Consider the following 17,987-nt stretch of genomic DNA (forward strand, 5'->3'; position numbering starts at 1 on the left):
AAATAGACGATCTCTTTTTAAGTATATAATTTATATAATTTATCCTGATTTTCTAAAAATATGCAATAGCCTGTGATTTCCCCCCCAGCACCTTTGGCAGAACTCTGCGTTGTTGGAAGAACTCTGGCCGGACAACTTCATGCTAATTTATTGCCAGATATGGTTTATTTCTAAGCGATGTTAATAAATGCTGTTTACACTTTTTTCTAAAACTTAACTTGTCTAATACATGAGGGGGGTAGCTTTTTAAAAAGAAGAATGAACTTTGTAAAAGATAACTGAACCAGCCATGCAAAATGTAGCTTTCTAGCAAGAAACCACCTTTCAGTTAGATTTAGCTGACAGTGGGTAAGAGGGTTAGGCCCCACCTCTCTGAGAGGGCCCCTTATCTGCATCCCTTGCCCTAAATAGTAACTTTGGCTATAATATTTATCCTACCCTCCAAACACCCTATGAGGCAAATGGTCATGGCGTATTTATTATTCCCATTTCTCAGAGGGGAAAGCGAGGGCTCAGAGACGATGTTTGACTCACCCAAGGTCACCTTGCCCTGTCTCACCGTAGTGCTTGAAGCGAGCGAGTTGGGTCCGGTGGGAACAAAAAGCTAGTTTCTGGGCTGGCTGAGGGAGGGGGTCATGGTGCTTCCGCGGGCTGGGGAGGAAGAGGTGCTCGTGAGCTCCCCGGTGACCCATCCCTCCTGTAGTTACAGGATCAGGTATGTGGACCCGAGTACTCCTCTCAAGGGAGACGGGGTAGACCAGGACGCTGACGTCGGGAGACCCCCTGGGATGCCTCCCAACACAATCCAGGGTCTTTTAGGTAAGGCGAGGAGACGGGCCGCTCCTCCGGCACTTCCGCAAAAGTTACTTTTGAAATGGACTTCGTCTCGTCTCCAAGAGAATGATCTCGTCTTCCTTGGCAAGCAGCCTGGGGAGAAGGCGAGCCTCGCGAGGAGGGAGCAGGGCCGCCCCCTAGCGAAGGGGAGAGGCGCGAGGGCGCGCGGCCCGGGTCGCTCCCCCGGAAAGCCCTGGAAACCCGGGCTGTGGCTGGTCTCCTGAGAGGCAGCCCCGCACCTTCTAGGCTCTCGGGGCGCCCTCCGCTCTGGGCCCGAGGCCCCGCGCTCGCGGCGGGCGCGCGCCTTCCAGCTGAGCCGTCCCCGCGCCGCGCAGGCCTGGCCAAGGCGAGGTGCCCCTCCGCCTCCCGGCAGCGGCTTGGTCAGCCAAGGTACAGCGTCGAATCTCCCCCGGTACCCACGGCCCTGCCGCAGGACAATATGTCGGCAGCATGCTAATTGCTTTAACCTAGTTTCAGACCCACCGAGGGGTTCCTCGCGCGCCGCGGGTGCCATGGACCTCGTCCAAGTGCAATTAAAGCGAGGCCGCGAGCCCGACCCCGAAGCGCGGCCCGGCCAGACACGCGGAGATTCTGGGTCGCGGAGCTCCCAGGAGGCCCTTGGTCATGGACCTTCACACCCCTTTCAGGCTACGCAGCTTCTCCCGGCCCTCCCCCTAAAAGATGGAGATTTCACACTGGAGACAGAATTTGGGAACGAGAGAAAATAATTCGATTTTGTCCTGTAATCGAGCCCCATTAAACACGAAAGTTGCTTTGGCACAAATGCTTCTATCAGGCATGTAATCTCATTACACTCATTAGAAAGTCAAATGTTAGGCAGACTTCAACTCAATTATAAGTTATCTAAGTACTGTACCGCATTCTTCGTCAGTGTAGACAGACCTGCGTTTCAATTGGGTTGGGTAGTGTGGCACTCGCAGTTAAAACACTACAATCATTGTGATGTGGCACCTTTTATTTTGCGTGCCACTTTTTTTTGTGGGATTCAATGCTTCAACACATCCTTTAGTGCGGTGCAGATGAAGCGGAAAAGCCGGGCTGAGCATGTAAAACACCAGGGTCTCTATCTTGTCACTCTTCTGTCCTGACTTGGCAAGTCCCTTTAAACACAACCTTCAAAGAGACTGACAGCTTCTTTTTATTTACTCATAATCCATTCATGCTAGTGTAGCAATTCTTAAAAAAAAAAAAACACAACGGCGGCAGTAAAAGCAGAACAAAGGTATCATTTCAGAGGCTCCTTTGGCGTCAGAGAGGCCCGTGCTGCACTTGGTAGGGCAGGCTGGAGGGCCTCTGGCCTGGGGCAGCTCTGGCCAGTACATACAGCCTGGCACTGGAAGGACCAGTGGGCAGTCTGAGCGATGGGTATTCAGCGGTCCTTCTAAGTCCACACGTTTCTTCCAACTTAAAAAAAAAAAAAAAAAAAGTTCCGTATGAAAATAATGGAGTAAGCCAAACCCTTGGGTGGCCAAGGACACTCTTTGCTCAGCCTTGCTCTTCTGAACACCCCTAGGCCCCAGGTTGAATCCCAGCCTGGGACCCCCAGGGGAAAGAGTTTCCAGTCCTCGCTGGCGGCCTTAGTCCATTTAGCATAATAAAGAGGCTGCAAACCCAGAACCCAGTACGTTTCCTGATCTCTACTGGCGGGCTGGCTAAATCTTTCTCCAGTGGTCGAGACTGCCCTGCTAGGGACTGTGGGAGGAGAGAGGACTGGAGAGGGTTTCTAGAAGACTTCTGAGAAGAGAGTTGGGGTGAGGTACCCTCCCTTCCCCCCAACACTTTGCCCCCTACCGCCAAATACAAATCCTCAATCCCACCCATTCAGCCGGTCTCCATCCCAGGTTGGCCTTTGTGTCAGAGTGCCAATGGCTCTACTCAGTAAAAGCCCCTTCTCATCCCTCCCTCACCCCTACATTTCCGGTGGGCATGAGGGTTGGAGACCTCTCATCATAGCCTTCAAAGATATTACACCTCATGAAAAGAGGCCTTTCTGGTTCCCAAGGCTGGAAACCTGAGGCATCCTGCTTCTTCCCTTTGTTTTTCATCAGAAAATTCCAGGTTCTGAAGGGAGGTGGGGTGGGGTGGTTCCTGAGGGGAGGAGGGGGGAGGCAAGAGGAGGAGAGGGGAGCCACTTCCCCAACCCCAGCTGGGTGGCCTCTGGGATGGAGCCCCCTTGTGGAGCGTCTTCCTTCCGGTGGCGGAGACACCATGGATTAATTGAAAGCCCTCATGAAAAGTTGAATTCGGGAAACTGTAGGTCCCGTAGGACAGAAAAGGTAGGGGGAGAGACAGCAAGACTCCCACCCCGGGGTGGGAACGGAGCGCACAAAGAGCCTTGTTGGAACTCCTGTGAAATCGGCTGTGGCGGATTCCCAGGACTGCTCCTCAGCCAGCAGTGGGATTAACGCCCCTCCGGTGGAGAGGGCGTGAAGCCTCTTAAATCCATAAACTCATCCCATTTCCATTAATGGGCCTTTGCGGTGGCACCGAGTACCAGCTGCGAGGTTGAACAAACACCAGTTGAGCACTCCCTGGCGAACCTCTCTGGGAAGAGCCCTCGCCCTCCCTCTTTCCCTCGCCCTCCCTTCCACTGCCATTCCAAAGCCTTCTGCAAGCCTGTGGGAATGGTCCTAAATAATTCCACAACCAATTGCGTTTTTGAGATCTGGAACCACTGGGAGGAAGCGATTCCCACGACGGGATGTGGGGTCTGGCCAACAGGTGTTCGGATTTGGCCCAGGGAGATGGGGAAACCCAGGGAGGGAGACTGAGCTGCCAGAAAGCAGGCTGCTGAGGGCCTCCCGGGCTTTACAGGCCGTGGAAGCCGCAGACAATCGAAATGATATCTTTATTGCTAGGTTCATGTCCTGGGCTATAACATATCAATCCCTGTCGTGGTTCTCTAGGATGCACCTGGTAGTTCAAACTTGTTCTTTTTTGTGCTTCTGGGTCCTGGGCTGCAGCTGCCTAAAAGAAGCAAAGAGAGAGGCCCTTACAATGTCTCCAAGACGTGTTGGCATGGTTTGCCTGTCTTTAATGTACCATTAACTATTGTCTTCACACAATATGGGAACTGTAAAGCATGACATGTGTTATAATAAAACACATTTTCAATGATACACTTGGACTTGAGGCTGGGGTGCTGCAAACAAACAGGCCCAAATCTTGTTTTGTCTCCCTTGCTAAGCCTACTGGCAATTAAACTTAAGACCACTGTTTCCCCCCCTCCTGATCAGCCAATTAAATTTTATGTCTCCTAATTTTTCACATAGAAAAAAGTCTCCGTGCTGGCCCCTAAAGACATTGATTTTCTTGCTATCACCTGGCGCTCAGACCTTAGTTCCATTTATCAAGAAGGGAAACGTCAGGCGTTGCATAAAGTGACTCTGTTACCATAAGGCTCTCACCATCCTGGCCTATTGTTTTCCCTTGTTAATAACTCATTACCAGGATTTAACAAATCAACCATTACATATGTTTTGTGTCTCCATATTTTGATCCGTACGATTAAGCAGATGTTACGATTGAAAATTGAAAAGTCCAAGGCTACTCTAGTCTGAAAGAAAGAGGGCAGCCTCAAACAACGAGCTAACAATGAGATTCAGAAGATCTTCAGAAAAACATTTACCACCAATAAACAGACTCCAACCTGCTCCATTTCAACCATTGTGTGCTTTGGGGGAATAATTAAGTTTAATAGGAATAGGTCTGGAGGGTTTTCAATGCCAAGACCACAGGTGCGGGGTGGCATGATGAATGATTTGCCTGATTTTTGCCAAGCTCAAGGGCTCTTCTCTTGGACTTTCAAGCAGATAGAAAATATTGTCATTTCTTTTAATTCACAGCATTACTTTCAAGCCGAACAAAGGCAGGGGCCGGGGGGAGGCGGGGGAAGGGCTGGGCTGTAATGAAGCGCCTCGGAGGCGGAGGTGCAGCGGCGGAGGCGGAGGCGGCGGCGGAGCGCGCTGCTGCGTTTGTGCGCAAGTGACTCTCCTGTGCCACACACAAAAGGCCTCCTTCTCCCCACCTTCTGCCGCCTTTCAGCCGTCGGGCCCCCGCCGAGCCGGCTCCCGGAACTCCGGGGGGCTCCCGGCCGCCTCCCCAGGGCGGCCCGGCCTTTGGGACGTCCGCCGCTGCCAGGGCAAACCTCGCCAAACTTTCCCCAAAAGCCGCGGGCTGGGGAGGGTCCCCGGCCCGAGGCGCGCATGCGCCCCGCCCGCTGCTCCGAGTTCCCAGGGTTCCGGAGAGCCGGGGTGGAGTCGGACGAGTATCCCCGGAGGCCCGCCTAGCCCCTGGTCCCGGGGCAGTCGGGGCTCGGGTGCCGTGCGTCTTCCTTCGAGGCTGGAAGTGGCTGCCCGGCGCCGGGCTCTCCGCAGTTCTGCTGTCTTTGCGCATGGAAGTCTCCAAGAGGGGCTCCGGGAAGCGGCGAGCAGAGAGGGGGGCGAACGGCCTGAAGGAGGGCAGGAGACAGGAGACAGGGCTTCTTTTGGGGAGGCCCGGGGTAACTACGCCCCCTGGCCGGGCGGAAAGCCCTCGGGCGGCCGCCTGCAGAGGGCCCCTTGGCCCGGGGCGCAGGCCGTGGCGAGCCGGTTTTGCATCTGGGCGGAGGCGCCAGCGCTTGTAGCTGCGTGGCGGGGATGCAGGTTTCTAGCCCACCCCTACTTTGGCCACCCCCCCGGGGACCTAAACCTGCCTCTCGGGAGGGTCCCGGCCCTTGGCTTATCTCCGCGGCTTCACGCCAACCCCCTCCCTGGGGCTTCGGCACCTGTTCCAAACAACCTGTTGCGCGGACTTGGCTTTGGAAAGGCGCCGGCTTTCCGCTTGGCGGTGGCGGGCTCCCCCGAGGCCCCGGGGCGCCAGGAAAAGAGTTTAGGGTTCCCTGCTAGTGAGAGGCAAACGCTCCCCCACCTCCTGTGGCACGCAGTGTGTTTCACCTCCGACTGTGTCCCGAGTCCCCAAGGTGTCCTGGGCACTCCTGCACTTTGCCCACCCTGGGGACGTCTTACGTAGCTCTTTGTAATTTGGGAGGAAGGACTAGACAAAGATCGGGATTAGAGGCTCACCACGGGCTCATTAAATCCTCTCCTTTCTCCTCACCCCCACCCCCTCAAACCTTGCAGCCAGATAGGAATCTTGAGTCCCCCACCCCCGCCTTCAAGTGCTCCTGGAGAAAACTAGTTACTTTTGCACTACTGCCTCAGAGGAACTGGGGTTCTCACTCTAGAGGCGAATTTTTCTGAATTCTTTCTAATTTTTACGATTTCTTTTCGGCGGTTGCACAGGATCCCCTTCAGCCCCTTTCTTGTTTGGACCGCTGAGCGTCCCTCAGACAGCTAGGGATCCAGCTTTAGAGTGCAAGCCTTTGAAGTTGGGTTCCGGCGATAAAGGCTAGCTAAGAGATGCTTCTGGAAGGAGTTTTATTATGAGATCCAGTTGGGCAGGCGCTGTGAAATGGATGACAACAGTGAGTTGGCATTTGGAGTTTCAAAAAGGCATGTGGGCTCACACGGGGGCAACTTAGAAAAAAAACATGTATGTCCTGACACGCTGAATACAAATGAAAATTGTAAAAGGGCCAGTTCTAAATGAGGGCTGCCTGGCTATAACCCCTCACCTAACACTGGTACATAAAATTAAATATTAGGGTTCGGAAATCAGCATGTTGGCAATAGCAAATGTGTGATGGCTCTAAGCCCTTATTTGGAAGTTTTTCCATACTTTTGAAAACATACTTGACGCCTCATTTCTTTGATGACTGCTCAATAGACACCAGGAGCCGCTGGCTGAGCTGCCCCCTCCCCAGCTCTCCTCTTGCTGGCAGCGCTTTCATCCAGGGCTTGAATTGTGTTGTCAAAGTTTAGTAGACGAGGGAGGAGGGGGCATGAGAACGGGGGAGGGGGGGTGTCTTGAAAAGTCTTGGAAATCGGTATATTTTGCAGGTGTAGAATGTGCCTAATAACCATGGCTAGTGCGCGCTCCCCAATGGCGAGGGTATGACAGGGACAGCTGGCTCAGTTTTCAGTGTGAAAACACCCCCTCGGTGGACCAAACACAACGACACTGACCTTTCTGCGGGGGGAACCAAGATGTGCCTTTGACTGAATTAGCCATAAAGACGTCGTGCTATGACTTTTGTTCCCCACGAAAGCAAAGAAATATTGCGTTTAATATGAGAGGTACTGTTCACAGCTTTTCCGTGCCCCTTAAGAAATATTACAGTGCTGATTTACTGGCCCTTTTCTACCAAGTTGGCCCCAAGGCCGGGGGGTGGAGGGGTGGGGATGGGGTGGCAAGGACAGAGGCGGCGGTCGAGGCAGCGCACTAAATTGCCTGTTGCCTGTTTCCAAAGTTCTCTCTTTGCAGCAGCAAATTTATCAATCTTTTCATCTGACAATACTTAGAAATATATCATTGTCATCCAGAGTTGTTTGATAGATGATCTCTAGGCACACCAGCCTTTTCCAAGGTCAAGTTGAAGATTCTTGTTTGCTGTTTAACCGGGTTGTTTAAAAACTCAGAACAATGCCTGCCTGTTAAAATTTCCACTTGTTCTCATGGGGCGTTCGAGAGCAAGTTTTCCTATTGACCCGTGCGAGGACATTTCATCCTCTCGGGCTTCTGAATTCAGCAACCAGGGCTTGGCAATGCCATCCACAGGAGGAGAAATGAGATTTAACCTTAGCACATGCAGCCGCCAAAGAGACGAAGCCATCTCTCACATCTCCTCAAAGTGTGTACTAATTTTTCTCTGCGTGTCGCGGGCTGGTTAGAGCCACACACATCTCATTCACATTCTGCTGTTATTCTAGCGGGAAGCTGCGAATACACTCCCCTAAAGTAGACGTGCAAAAAAAACAAAAAAAAACAAAAAAAAAAAACTGTGGCCACTCTTGCCTTTGTGAACACACAACCTGTTGCTCTAAGGACGCTTTAAAATAAAGTCAGCCTCTAAATCGTCGTGTTTTATGGACATATTTATTTATGTTTTTAATGGAAACACAGGCTTCACAGTTTCTTCTATATCTGCGATGATTGATTTTTTTTTATTCAGCCAACTTTTATTTACCTTGCAAAAATGTTCTGGACCAATGTGATAAATTACAGATATGCAAATTTCTTTGAATGGTGTTGTAAGTGTGTCTAGCTGGGGCTGAATAACTCCTTGCAAGTCAGTCTGTGCGCACTCAGGACCCCAGGGAGCTGATCAAAGCACCCATTCTCTTTCATCCCCGGTATTCTCCTCCAAACTATTTCGATACAATATGTTTCCATGATGCACTTAATGTGCTAGGGACATAGAACTCATTACAACCTAGCTAGTTCTGCCGACCTCTTTGTTCTGAGGCAGAAAGTCAAAGAAAAAAGGAACAGCGTTGCCAGTTGCCAGCTTTCTGAAATGCTAAAGCATGCGTCATTTTTCACCAGGTCTCGTCTTGATATCCTCAAAAGACAAACTATGAAACCGGCCTCAGCCCTTTCTGGCATTAATTACACTGCTGTCCAGCCGATCTGTTTTTCCTATTATATGCATTTCTCAGCAGGGATTTTTTTTTTTTTTTTTGCAAGACTAATGCAGCTGCGAGTTAAACTATGAATGCATTTTTATCACTATGGAAAAAATAAGGGAAAAGACTGCAAAACACACAACTTTTTAAAGGCTTCTGGTAGATAACAGATTAGGACAGAACTTGGGAGGTTTTTGCAATTTAGGTAAACCTGAAATTGACTAAGAGCCTCCTGCGTTTCCAACGCGCCCTCAGTGTTCTGTGGAGAGCCTCCCTGTGCCATTTGAAATTCTGCTTTGGTCCTCAGATAAATCTTGAAGGTGAAACCCTTTCAAGGTTTCTGTTAAAATTCTGAAATGAAACCGTCTGTACTGAACCCAACCCAGCCTAGGAGGCTGCTTCCAAGGAATTTCTGCCCAGGATAGTAGTACAGGGAATATAAATTCTATTTCATTTCCTCCGTTTCTTGTAGGGTTGATTGGTTGGTGGAAATGGCTGGCAGCCAGTTCTGGGAAAGATTCCAGACCTGACTCCGATTAACCCTCTCTGGTGAAACTCTGCTGGAAACCAACTCACCAGCAATTGCCATTAATCTACTTACTAATTAAGCCAATTCATTTCTAAAGGAGAAAAATTCCTTTCTTTAGCCAAACTGATGGGAGGAAATTTGAAAGAAGCGCCAAACTGTGTAACTGTAATTCAGCCAAGGACTGCTAAAACAAGGTGTTGATATATAGCAGCAGATTTAAAACAAGTTTCTAGGGCAACACTCCTTTGGAGACGGTGGCATATAGTGCATAGTAGATGAAGCTCGAATAATGCTCCCCGGCGCTATGCCACCCCATGTACTTGCGTTGAAAATAACACGTCTCTCTCCAATTAAATCTTGTGCCTTTTACGCACAAATAAATCGCCTCTCCAGCTTCCTTTACAGCAGAGTAGATCAGCTTTATGTGACAGCTACTACAAATATATTTCTTGAGACTTAATACATAGCTTTAGAAACGTGTAATTCAGAGTCTGCATTTCTGAAACGGGGCTACAGACAGGGCCCCACTTGCAGTTAGGGGAATGGAAAGGACCAAGCTGAACATTACGCACAGAAGAAAGCAAACTGGACTTTCCGTAAATGATACCTGACATGCTGCAGAGAGACATGTGAATCTTGGCCTTGATACTTACCAGGAGGCAAAACTCCAATGAGTTTCCCACTTACGAAAGAATTGTTTATGACTTTTAAGATAGGGCAGGCAGCCCAGTGCCCACGTAAGAGAAGAATGGATCTCCCTAGAGGAAATTTAAAATCCCCTTGGACCAGGCGTTAAGGTTCGCCTTCATGGGGATTCATCGGCAAGCGAGGAGGCAGCAAATCAGTTTGACGTGGTGTTACAGAGAGACCGGATGGATAAGCGAGGGAGTGAAAGCTTAGTGCCTCAAACTTTTTTTAATTGAAGTCCGTTCCTCCCCACCCTAAGGTTTTGGGGCATCTTGCTGAGCCCAGGAAGCGCCCCCAGTGGCTTTGGCAGCCCCTCGAAGTCCCTGCGTCCCTCTCACCCAGCATGAGCGAGCACCTGCCTTTGAGGGTTTGGAAAGGTGCGCACAGCCGGGCGGACGCGTTCTCTTCGTTTCAAGGGCAGGCCTCGAGTTAGTCTACATCATCGGGGAGACGGAACAGCTTTGTTAGAAACGCCTTGGAGGGAGTATCCCTTGGCCAGGGAGGCAGGCCTTACGCCAGGATGGAGAGGGTCCTCTCTGTGGTCCCCCTCTGCGCAGCCCAGGGCCCTGCCCCTCACTCAGTAGCGTCCACATCATTCACTGGGCTCTTCTGGAGTATCGATGGCTTCTCCAAAGACTCTTCTTCCAGGGTTCCAGACACCCTCCCTAAAATCACGGGAAAAGAGACATACGTGCATTTTGTTTTACTTGCTATATATAAACCACTTCCCGCTCCTCACGCAGAGCTCTTTGCCTCAGTTTCAGTGGGTCCTCCCTGTCTGGCCCCAGTTGGGAGCCCCTTCAAATAACCTGGAAGGGAAGTAGGACGGGTGGGCAGTGGGGGAGGTCGGGCAGTCAGATCTTCCTTGGCCTTCAAAATAGCTTGTCAGACAAGTTTTTTTGTTTGTTTTTTTTTTCTTTCTGTTTTTTGAGACAGTTTTCCTGCTGCTCCATACTATAGAAATGGTCTTAGGAGCCTGTGACCAAGGCCAGTAAATGACCTTCTGCTGAGGGTCACCTTCCTAGAATTAGGAGCAGTTGTAAGAGAATTTAAAAAGGCAGAGGTTGTCTCGTGTTTGGGTCCAAGGATCCAACGAAGATTTAAACTTCCATTTGCATTTTCAGTCTTTCCTCCATATGAAATAGAAAATTATGAATGAGAAGGAAACAAAACCAGTTGGCAGGGGTTCTGAAGTTGGGGACTGGGGAGGTTCCTCCCCCCCCCCCCGCCCCCCCCCCACTCAGGCTAGGCTCTCTGCTCTGTAGGGAGGGACATTTACCTGGTGTGTAAATTGTGAGGAAAGCGTTGGGGGTCTGAGACAGGAAAGCCACAACATGGGATGTGATGTTCCAGCTTTGAAGGGGAACAAAGGCCCTGAGCTAATCCCAGTGAAAGCCAGGAGCGTGGACAAGGCAACAAAGAATTGCAGCCTGCGGTCACCGGTAGGTGTCAATGTGGACACTTACAGCCGGGGCAGTGGGAGAGGGGAACACAGAGACAGGCTGTCATTCCAAGGCTTAACATGAACAAAGATAAAAACGTGACAACCTCGCCTTTCAATGGTGGGGAGGTTCAAAGTGGATTGCTAGGGAGTCTATCTGGGTCAAGTCTTTTCTGAAGCAGGCCCTTTCTTTTTCTACTCAAGTATCAGCCAGGGAAGTTCTGAGGCCCTTTTCCCAAGATCACTTTTCTTCCTAAAGGAAGAATTCTTCAAAATAGCACCCAGTTCCACCCACTTGCCTGGGCAAAGAGATGGGCATCGTAGAAAAGGTGCTGATTCCTAGACATCGTATAAAAGGTGCTGTTTTCTGCAACCCAGAGACCCAGGTGGCTGCATTAAGCCTTTGTGAACTTGAACAGCCTACCTTCACGTTTCGGTTGACATTCGCGTATTTAATGAAAATAAAGAACATTTCCTTTTATGAAGCGGTGCATACATGTAGATGAATCTGGGGGGTACCGTAATTTAGAAAGTATTCCTCTCACAAAGAAATTTACATAGCATGCTGTTGAAGGAGTAACGGAAACCTGGCAGAGTTAGTATGCCCATGATTTCGGACTCACTATTACAAATCAGCAGACAAGGCATTTGCCAACAAATGGATCTCCTCTGTAATCTGGGAAAGATCATTGGGAGTCTTCCGCTAATGCAACCGATTAGCAGACTATCTTGGAGAGTTAATAAATGGAAACGACAACAAATTATGTTTATCCTAAGAACTCAGAAACGTCTTCTCTAAATTCTGCTATCAAAACCAAAACACAAGTTTAAAAATCATAATGTGATAAAATTCTGATTTTCTGTAGCTGAAATAAGTCTCCTAAATAATAATAAAAAAAGGATGTAAATATCCTTAAAAGACTAATGACATTTCACAGGTAATGCAATTTAGAAAGAAACACTTCCATGTTTTCTTTTCCAACAATGTGCATTTTTGTAAACTGCTATAAATTGCAATTCAAAAGCACTGATCTCGCCATCCCCAATCATTTTTTATACTGATCAAATGAATGCAGATACTCCCATTTGGGAGGGGCGACATGACATTTCACTTGGCAGTTCTAAACAGGTCACAGACCTTTCACAGACCCTAAGGCAGTGGGAGGGAGCTCTTTGCTAAACCGTGTAACCAAATCAAACCAATGGTTACCCCTTTTCAAAACCATTGGAATGGTTTGCACAATGCTATTCACATAGCAGCACAGAAACTGAAAGGATGGTCATCCAATGGAAATTTCTTTCCTTTTGTTTAAACTTGCAGAGCTCAAAAAAGTAATACTTTGAAGGAAAACAATTACACTTACCGTGATAAAAATCACAGGGAATAAACATGCATGGTTACTGGCAGAATGCGGCATAGCTGTGGTCACGCATCGGGATGTATATACGTGCACATGTATGTATGTATACGTATGTCTATTTATTGGAGATGTTGCTTTGTTTGAAACGTTAGGCACAAAGACACAACATGGCTGCCCTGGAGATGACCCATTGCTTTCAAGTTGCTTGAACACATCAGAATTTCCATTGTTAAGGTTGATTAATTGAAACTGATAAGTTACCATGAATAAAGATTGTTTTTCTGTTTAATGTGGTGGGCCTGATTTGGTAAATGCCTCATTCATGTAGCTTTGCGGTGCAGCATATGGGCAAGAGTCATTCAGTATCACAAACATATACAATTTATTATGCTTGTATGGGCACGACCAAAAGGCCTTTTTATTTTAAGGACAAAGTGGCAATGAAAAATTTTACTTAAAGAGTCACCAGTAACGTGAAGCGCGATTTTGTCATTTGTACCTCGAGCTTCTATCTTTGCGTTTGTAGGAGTTGTTTTTAAAGTATAATATTTAAATAGAAGAAGAAGGAGATGCATATATCCAAATTATATGGTGACAGCCTTTGGGAATACAACAGCATTTATCCTGAATTTAGCCGGCGTATGAAGAGCAAGCAGTTTATTACTTTATTATCTGATGCTACCTGTATACCATACTGTTGGAAAAGTTACCATAAATGTTGCACCGAGATGCCACCAATAATAGCTTGCACTGCCCAGTTTACGACAAAATGCAAAGGAGGCTGGTAAATAATATGTCAACTTCCTGATGTCTTTTTAAAATGTTAATTAGTAAAATCGGAGGACGAAATTGAAAAATAATTTAGGGACCGTCACCCGAGAAAACAGTGCATTTATTAAATTTTCCCCAATTTAATTACTGTTCTTGAAAGCTGGAGTCACTTTTTAAAGTGTTAACCCACTCAAGACTGCCGGGAGTGTTTACTGATCAAGGTAAGGTTTCTAATGTTTCCATAAGGATGTTGTACGGAAACTTTTTTTTTTTTTTTTCCCCTTTTTCGTTTAGGCTGCTCATGTAGTCACCAGCAGAGTACTAACGAAAAAATATGAAAGGCATGCAAATGAACTAAGGGAATGACTGTATCAAACCATCAAAGAGATAGTTACCATATTCAGCTTTTAATGTCTTATCAAATAAATTCTCTGGTCATTCATGTCCATGAAAGAGTTCAAGTTCACCCAACATTTCTCAATTAGATTAGATGGGTAATCTCAGTTCAGCTCTTCTGGAGAGTAATAAACCACATTGGTCACAGTTGACCACTGCTAGTATGTGTTTCATAAAGGACTGGATGTCCATTGGAAAGCTAATCAGTGCACCGTCACTTGTAAAATTCCCTCCTGCATTTGGAAGTGATAATCTGTATCTAATTTTTAAAGAAAAATTTACTCTCCTTTCACTCTGCGGAGGCCAATTTCTTTTCTGGACCTGAATAGAGATCATTGGTGAAACAGTACCAAATAGCTTTGGTATGTGTATAACAAAAACCCACCTCTTTGTAGAACATAACAAATTATGCAATGTTCACAGATGCGCTTCCCATTGTGCCTTTTGTGAGAAAATGAAGGCCCAACTCTGTTCCCCACCCCCCTCTTTATGAAAGACTAGGCTGCCAATGCAATCTGTCCTAATCCTAGAGAGAAATAAATATACTTCATATGGAAGCTTTAGATCGTTATTTTTAAAGCGATTTTCATTGGGACTTCTGGTCTATGTAATTTGCACAAGTATGAATTTGAGGTTACAAACAGCTATGTATTCCTATCAACAGGCGAACAGCTTGGGGCCTCAGGATTAAACTGTGCCTTTTTCTCTCGCTCACCTCTGAAGTTTGGGTATTTAGTGGAAATGCTGTTTTCACACAATTTCATGCTTAAATTTATCGGTTACCAAGGAAATTCAGTAATTTTTCAGTGATTATTTTTGAAACAGACACACTATAAACATTTTATATTTTGTTTCTCTATTTTGGCTTTTGATTATCCTCCCCCCACCCCAGCATTATTGGGCTATAATTGACATACAGCCCTGTGTAAGTTTCACATGTACAGCACAAGGACCTGACTTAACGTATATTGTGAAATGAGTCCCACGGTAAATTCAGCTAACGGCTGTCATCGCATACAGATATTTTGAAAAAGAAGAGAAACAAAACGTTTTTCTCCTCGTGATGAGAACTTTTAAGATCTACATACATTCCCCAGTGGTTATCTCAAAACTGGAGTTTGTGTCTTTTGACCACTTTCCTCCAATTCCCCCTCCCTATTTGGGGGGAGGAGGCCATAAGTAGGTCATTCTGAGTAACGAGGTGGCAATTTCTGCAGAAATGGGGAAGTGGAGAGGCCTTCTCAGGCCCACCCCACCTCACTGCACCACCTTAAATCCTGGTATTACTGTTATTGAGTGGACTAGTCAGATGGTTAAACGTCTGACTCTTGATCCCGGCTCAGGTCATGATCTCACAGTTCGTGGGCTTGAGCCCCACATAGGGCTCTGTGCTGAGGGTGCGGAGCCTGCTTGGGATTCTGTCTCTCCTTCTCTCTGCCCCTCCCCGCTTGTACACACGCGCGTGCTCTCTCTCTCTCAAAATAAATAAGTAAACTTTAAGAAAAAGAATACAAATTCCAAGCACTAAGAAGACCCCGCATCCTCAGAGCCTAACTTATAGTAGGTGATCATAACACCTGTCCAATGGATGAACGAATGGAGTAACAAAGAGAAGGTGAAACCCAGTAAAGGTAAGTAGGGTGGCTCCCTTGGCATCCATGGCCTTTGCAGCTCCTGCAACACAGAATCTGGCCTTGGTCATCAGACTGGCTTTGCCCAATGGGCCAGGAGCAAAAGGCGGTGCCACCAGAGACTTGAACGCTCCCTGTGCATTGGAGCTTGTTTTCTTTTGCTGCTTTTAAGAACCCTGAGCGCATCTGATCACAGGACTCAGTTTGCCTGCTCAGTGATAAGAAATACAAGATCCAGTCACCCTGTCACCCCAGCAGATGGCCAGCTAACCACAGAAGACGAGTGAGTGCAGCAAGACCAGGCACAAGACCTGCCACCTAGGTGAAGGCACGTATAAAGGCACAGAAGCGTGGAATAGCATGGAATAGCAGGGAACAGTAAGTCATTTGTTACGCCTAGATTAGAGAGCCCATGTAGGGGAAAGGGAGCTCTTATGAAAGGTCTTACATGCTAAACTGAAAAACTTGATTTTATCCTGAAAGCCATCGATTTTTATTGACGGATTAAGCAGGGGCAAACAAAGTGTGTAACAGCGACCCCAAAATTAAAATCTCTAGTGACTCCAACACTTAATACTCAGAGCACCGGCAGAGTTGAGTAACCAGGAGAGACAGAGAAGGGAGCTCCGGGAAGTAGGAGGAGAATTAGAACAGGTTGGTGACTTGGAAGTCAAAAGGAGAGCATCTTAAGAATTAAGGGAGGCTCATTAGTAACACGCTGGCGTGCAGTCAAGTGAGAGAACTGGAAACCAGTTTCGCATCTGAAGGCTTCCGATGACCTAGGTAAGAGCTGTGTCTGTGAGATGTAAAGCCGGAAGGCAAGTAGAGTAACCTGGAGAAGGGGAAGGAAGGAGAGAAAGCAGGCTCTGATTGCTCTCCGGAGGGCTAACATTTAAGGTAGGAGGACCAGAGGCACTTGCATGAAGAGGAAGGGAAGGAATGAGTAAGAAAAGGAGGCATGGACATGTTTATAGCAAGAGGGCACAGGGACCTCGGTGATACCCTTTAGTCTGAGGACAAGTAGGGACTTTGTGCGTTAGCAACCTAAGTTGATAACAGTAGAAGCCTCAGTGGAATGAACTTCAGATTCAGTTTTATTACACATTTGTTGATCACTTACTGACTGCCAGGAAAGTGACAGGCAAATTTATACACAATTTATACGCAAGGCTTATCACATTTGATTCCTTAATGCTAGAATGTGTTTTGCAGCTTGGAAGAAGTAAGTTTCTAATCAATCAAGGGGAAATGTCTCCTTTATGGTGAAAATTAATGGCAGAACATGTAATGCAAAGTGGAAACATAAAGTCACTGAACTCATTTGGGACAGTGGCTGTCCATCTAGTTAATGTGGACGTCATGGAAGTTATTCAATTGCCTTAAGTATTAGCTTCCTAAGGCTGCTGGAACCAAGTAACATAAAGTGGATGGCTTAAAGATATTAATTCCCTCACATGAGTTCTGCAGGCTGAAAGTCCAAAATCGTGGTGTTGGTGAGACCATGTTCCCTCTCTGAGTCAGGAGAATCTTCCCTTCTTCTCCCTAAATTCTGGTGGCAGCCATCCTCCTCTGATGTTCTTTGGATTCCAGCTACATCACTCCATTCTCTGTTTCTGTCACCACAAGGCATTCTCCCCGTGTGTCTGTGTCAAAATTTCCCTCTTCTTAGGACACAAGTCATAATGAATTAATGACCGAATGACCTCATCTTAACTTGATTACATCCGCAAAGACCCCATTTTACAAGTAAGGTCACGTGCACAGGAATTGTGGGTGAGGGTTTCAACATCTTTTGGGAGCAGAGGACCTAGTTCAACCCATAATGCATTCTTGTCTGGAAAAGGTAAACTCATTGCCTATTTCATAGGCAGAATACCAGCAAAAATGACTTTTACTAAGATGCAACAGAGAGTTTTTAAGGGTTTCATTAGAAAACATAAAGAAATAGAAGGCATCCAAACTGATAAGCAAGAACTAAAATTCTCACTAATTACAGATGATTTGATACTATACATAGAAAACTCTAAAGACTCCACCAAAGACACTACTAGAACTGGTAAATGAATTCAGTAAAGTTTCAGGAGACAAAATCAATGTACAGACACCTGCTGCATTTCTATAACTAATAATGAAGCAGCAGAAAGTGAATTTAAGAAAACTATCCCATTTACAATTGCACCAACAATAGTAATACACCTAAGAATAAACTGAACCAGAGAAGTGAAAGACCAGTACTCCGAAAACTGTAAAACACCGATAAAAGACATTCAAGGCAACACAAAGAAATGGAAACACATTCCACTAATATGGGACCACGAAAGACCTCAAAGCAATCTTGAGAAAAAAAACTGGAAGTATTACTATTCCAGATTTCAAGTTATATTACAAAGTGACAGTAACCAAAACAGTATGGTACTGGCATAAAAATAGACACAGATCAATGGGATAGAACAGAAAACTCAGGAAACCCACAACTATATAGTCAATTAATCTTTGACAAAGCAAGAAAGAATATTCAATGGGAAAAAAGCAGTCTCTTCAGCAAATAGTATTGGGAAAACTGGACAACCACATGCGAAAGAATGAAACCGGACCATGCTTTCTTTCATCATTCACAAAAAGAAACTCAAAATGGATTAAAGACCTAAATGTGAGACCTGAAGCCATAAAAATCCCAGAAGAGAGCACAGGCAGCAATTTCTCTGACATTGGCCATAGTGACACTTTTCTAGATATGTTTCCAGAGGCAAGGGAAACAAAAGCAAAAATAAACTATTAGGACAACATCAAAATAAGTCTCCGCCCAGCAAA

At 46.7% G+C, this 17,987-nt stretch overlaps 1 protein-coding gene across 2 annotated transcripts in view; it reads right to left on the minus strand.

Moving 5' to 3' along the window:
* Positions 1-9,785: 9,785 nt before the first annotated feature.
* The window catches only part of CB4H10orf67 (chromosome B4 C10orf67 homolog), a 162,650-nt gene continuing 154,448 nt past the window's right edge, over positions 9,786-17,987 (minus strand). For both annotated transcript variants that reach the window (XM_042991229.1, XM_042991230.1), the window contains one exon: positions 9,786-10,241. In XM_042991229.1, coding sequence (XP_042847163.1) covers positions 10,150-10,241 — 92 coding nt within the window. In that variant the 3' untranslated portion in view covers positions 9,786-10,149. The remainder of the gene's footprint in view (positions 10,242-17,987) is intronic.

This window comes from Panthera tigris, chromosome B4, assembly GCF_018350195.1.
Source record: "Panthera tigris isolate Pti1 chromosome B4, P.tigris_Pti1_mat1.1, whole genome shotgun sequence".
NCBI lineage: Eukaryota > Metazoa > Chordata > Mammalia > Carnivora > Felidae > Panthera > Panthera tigris.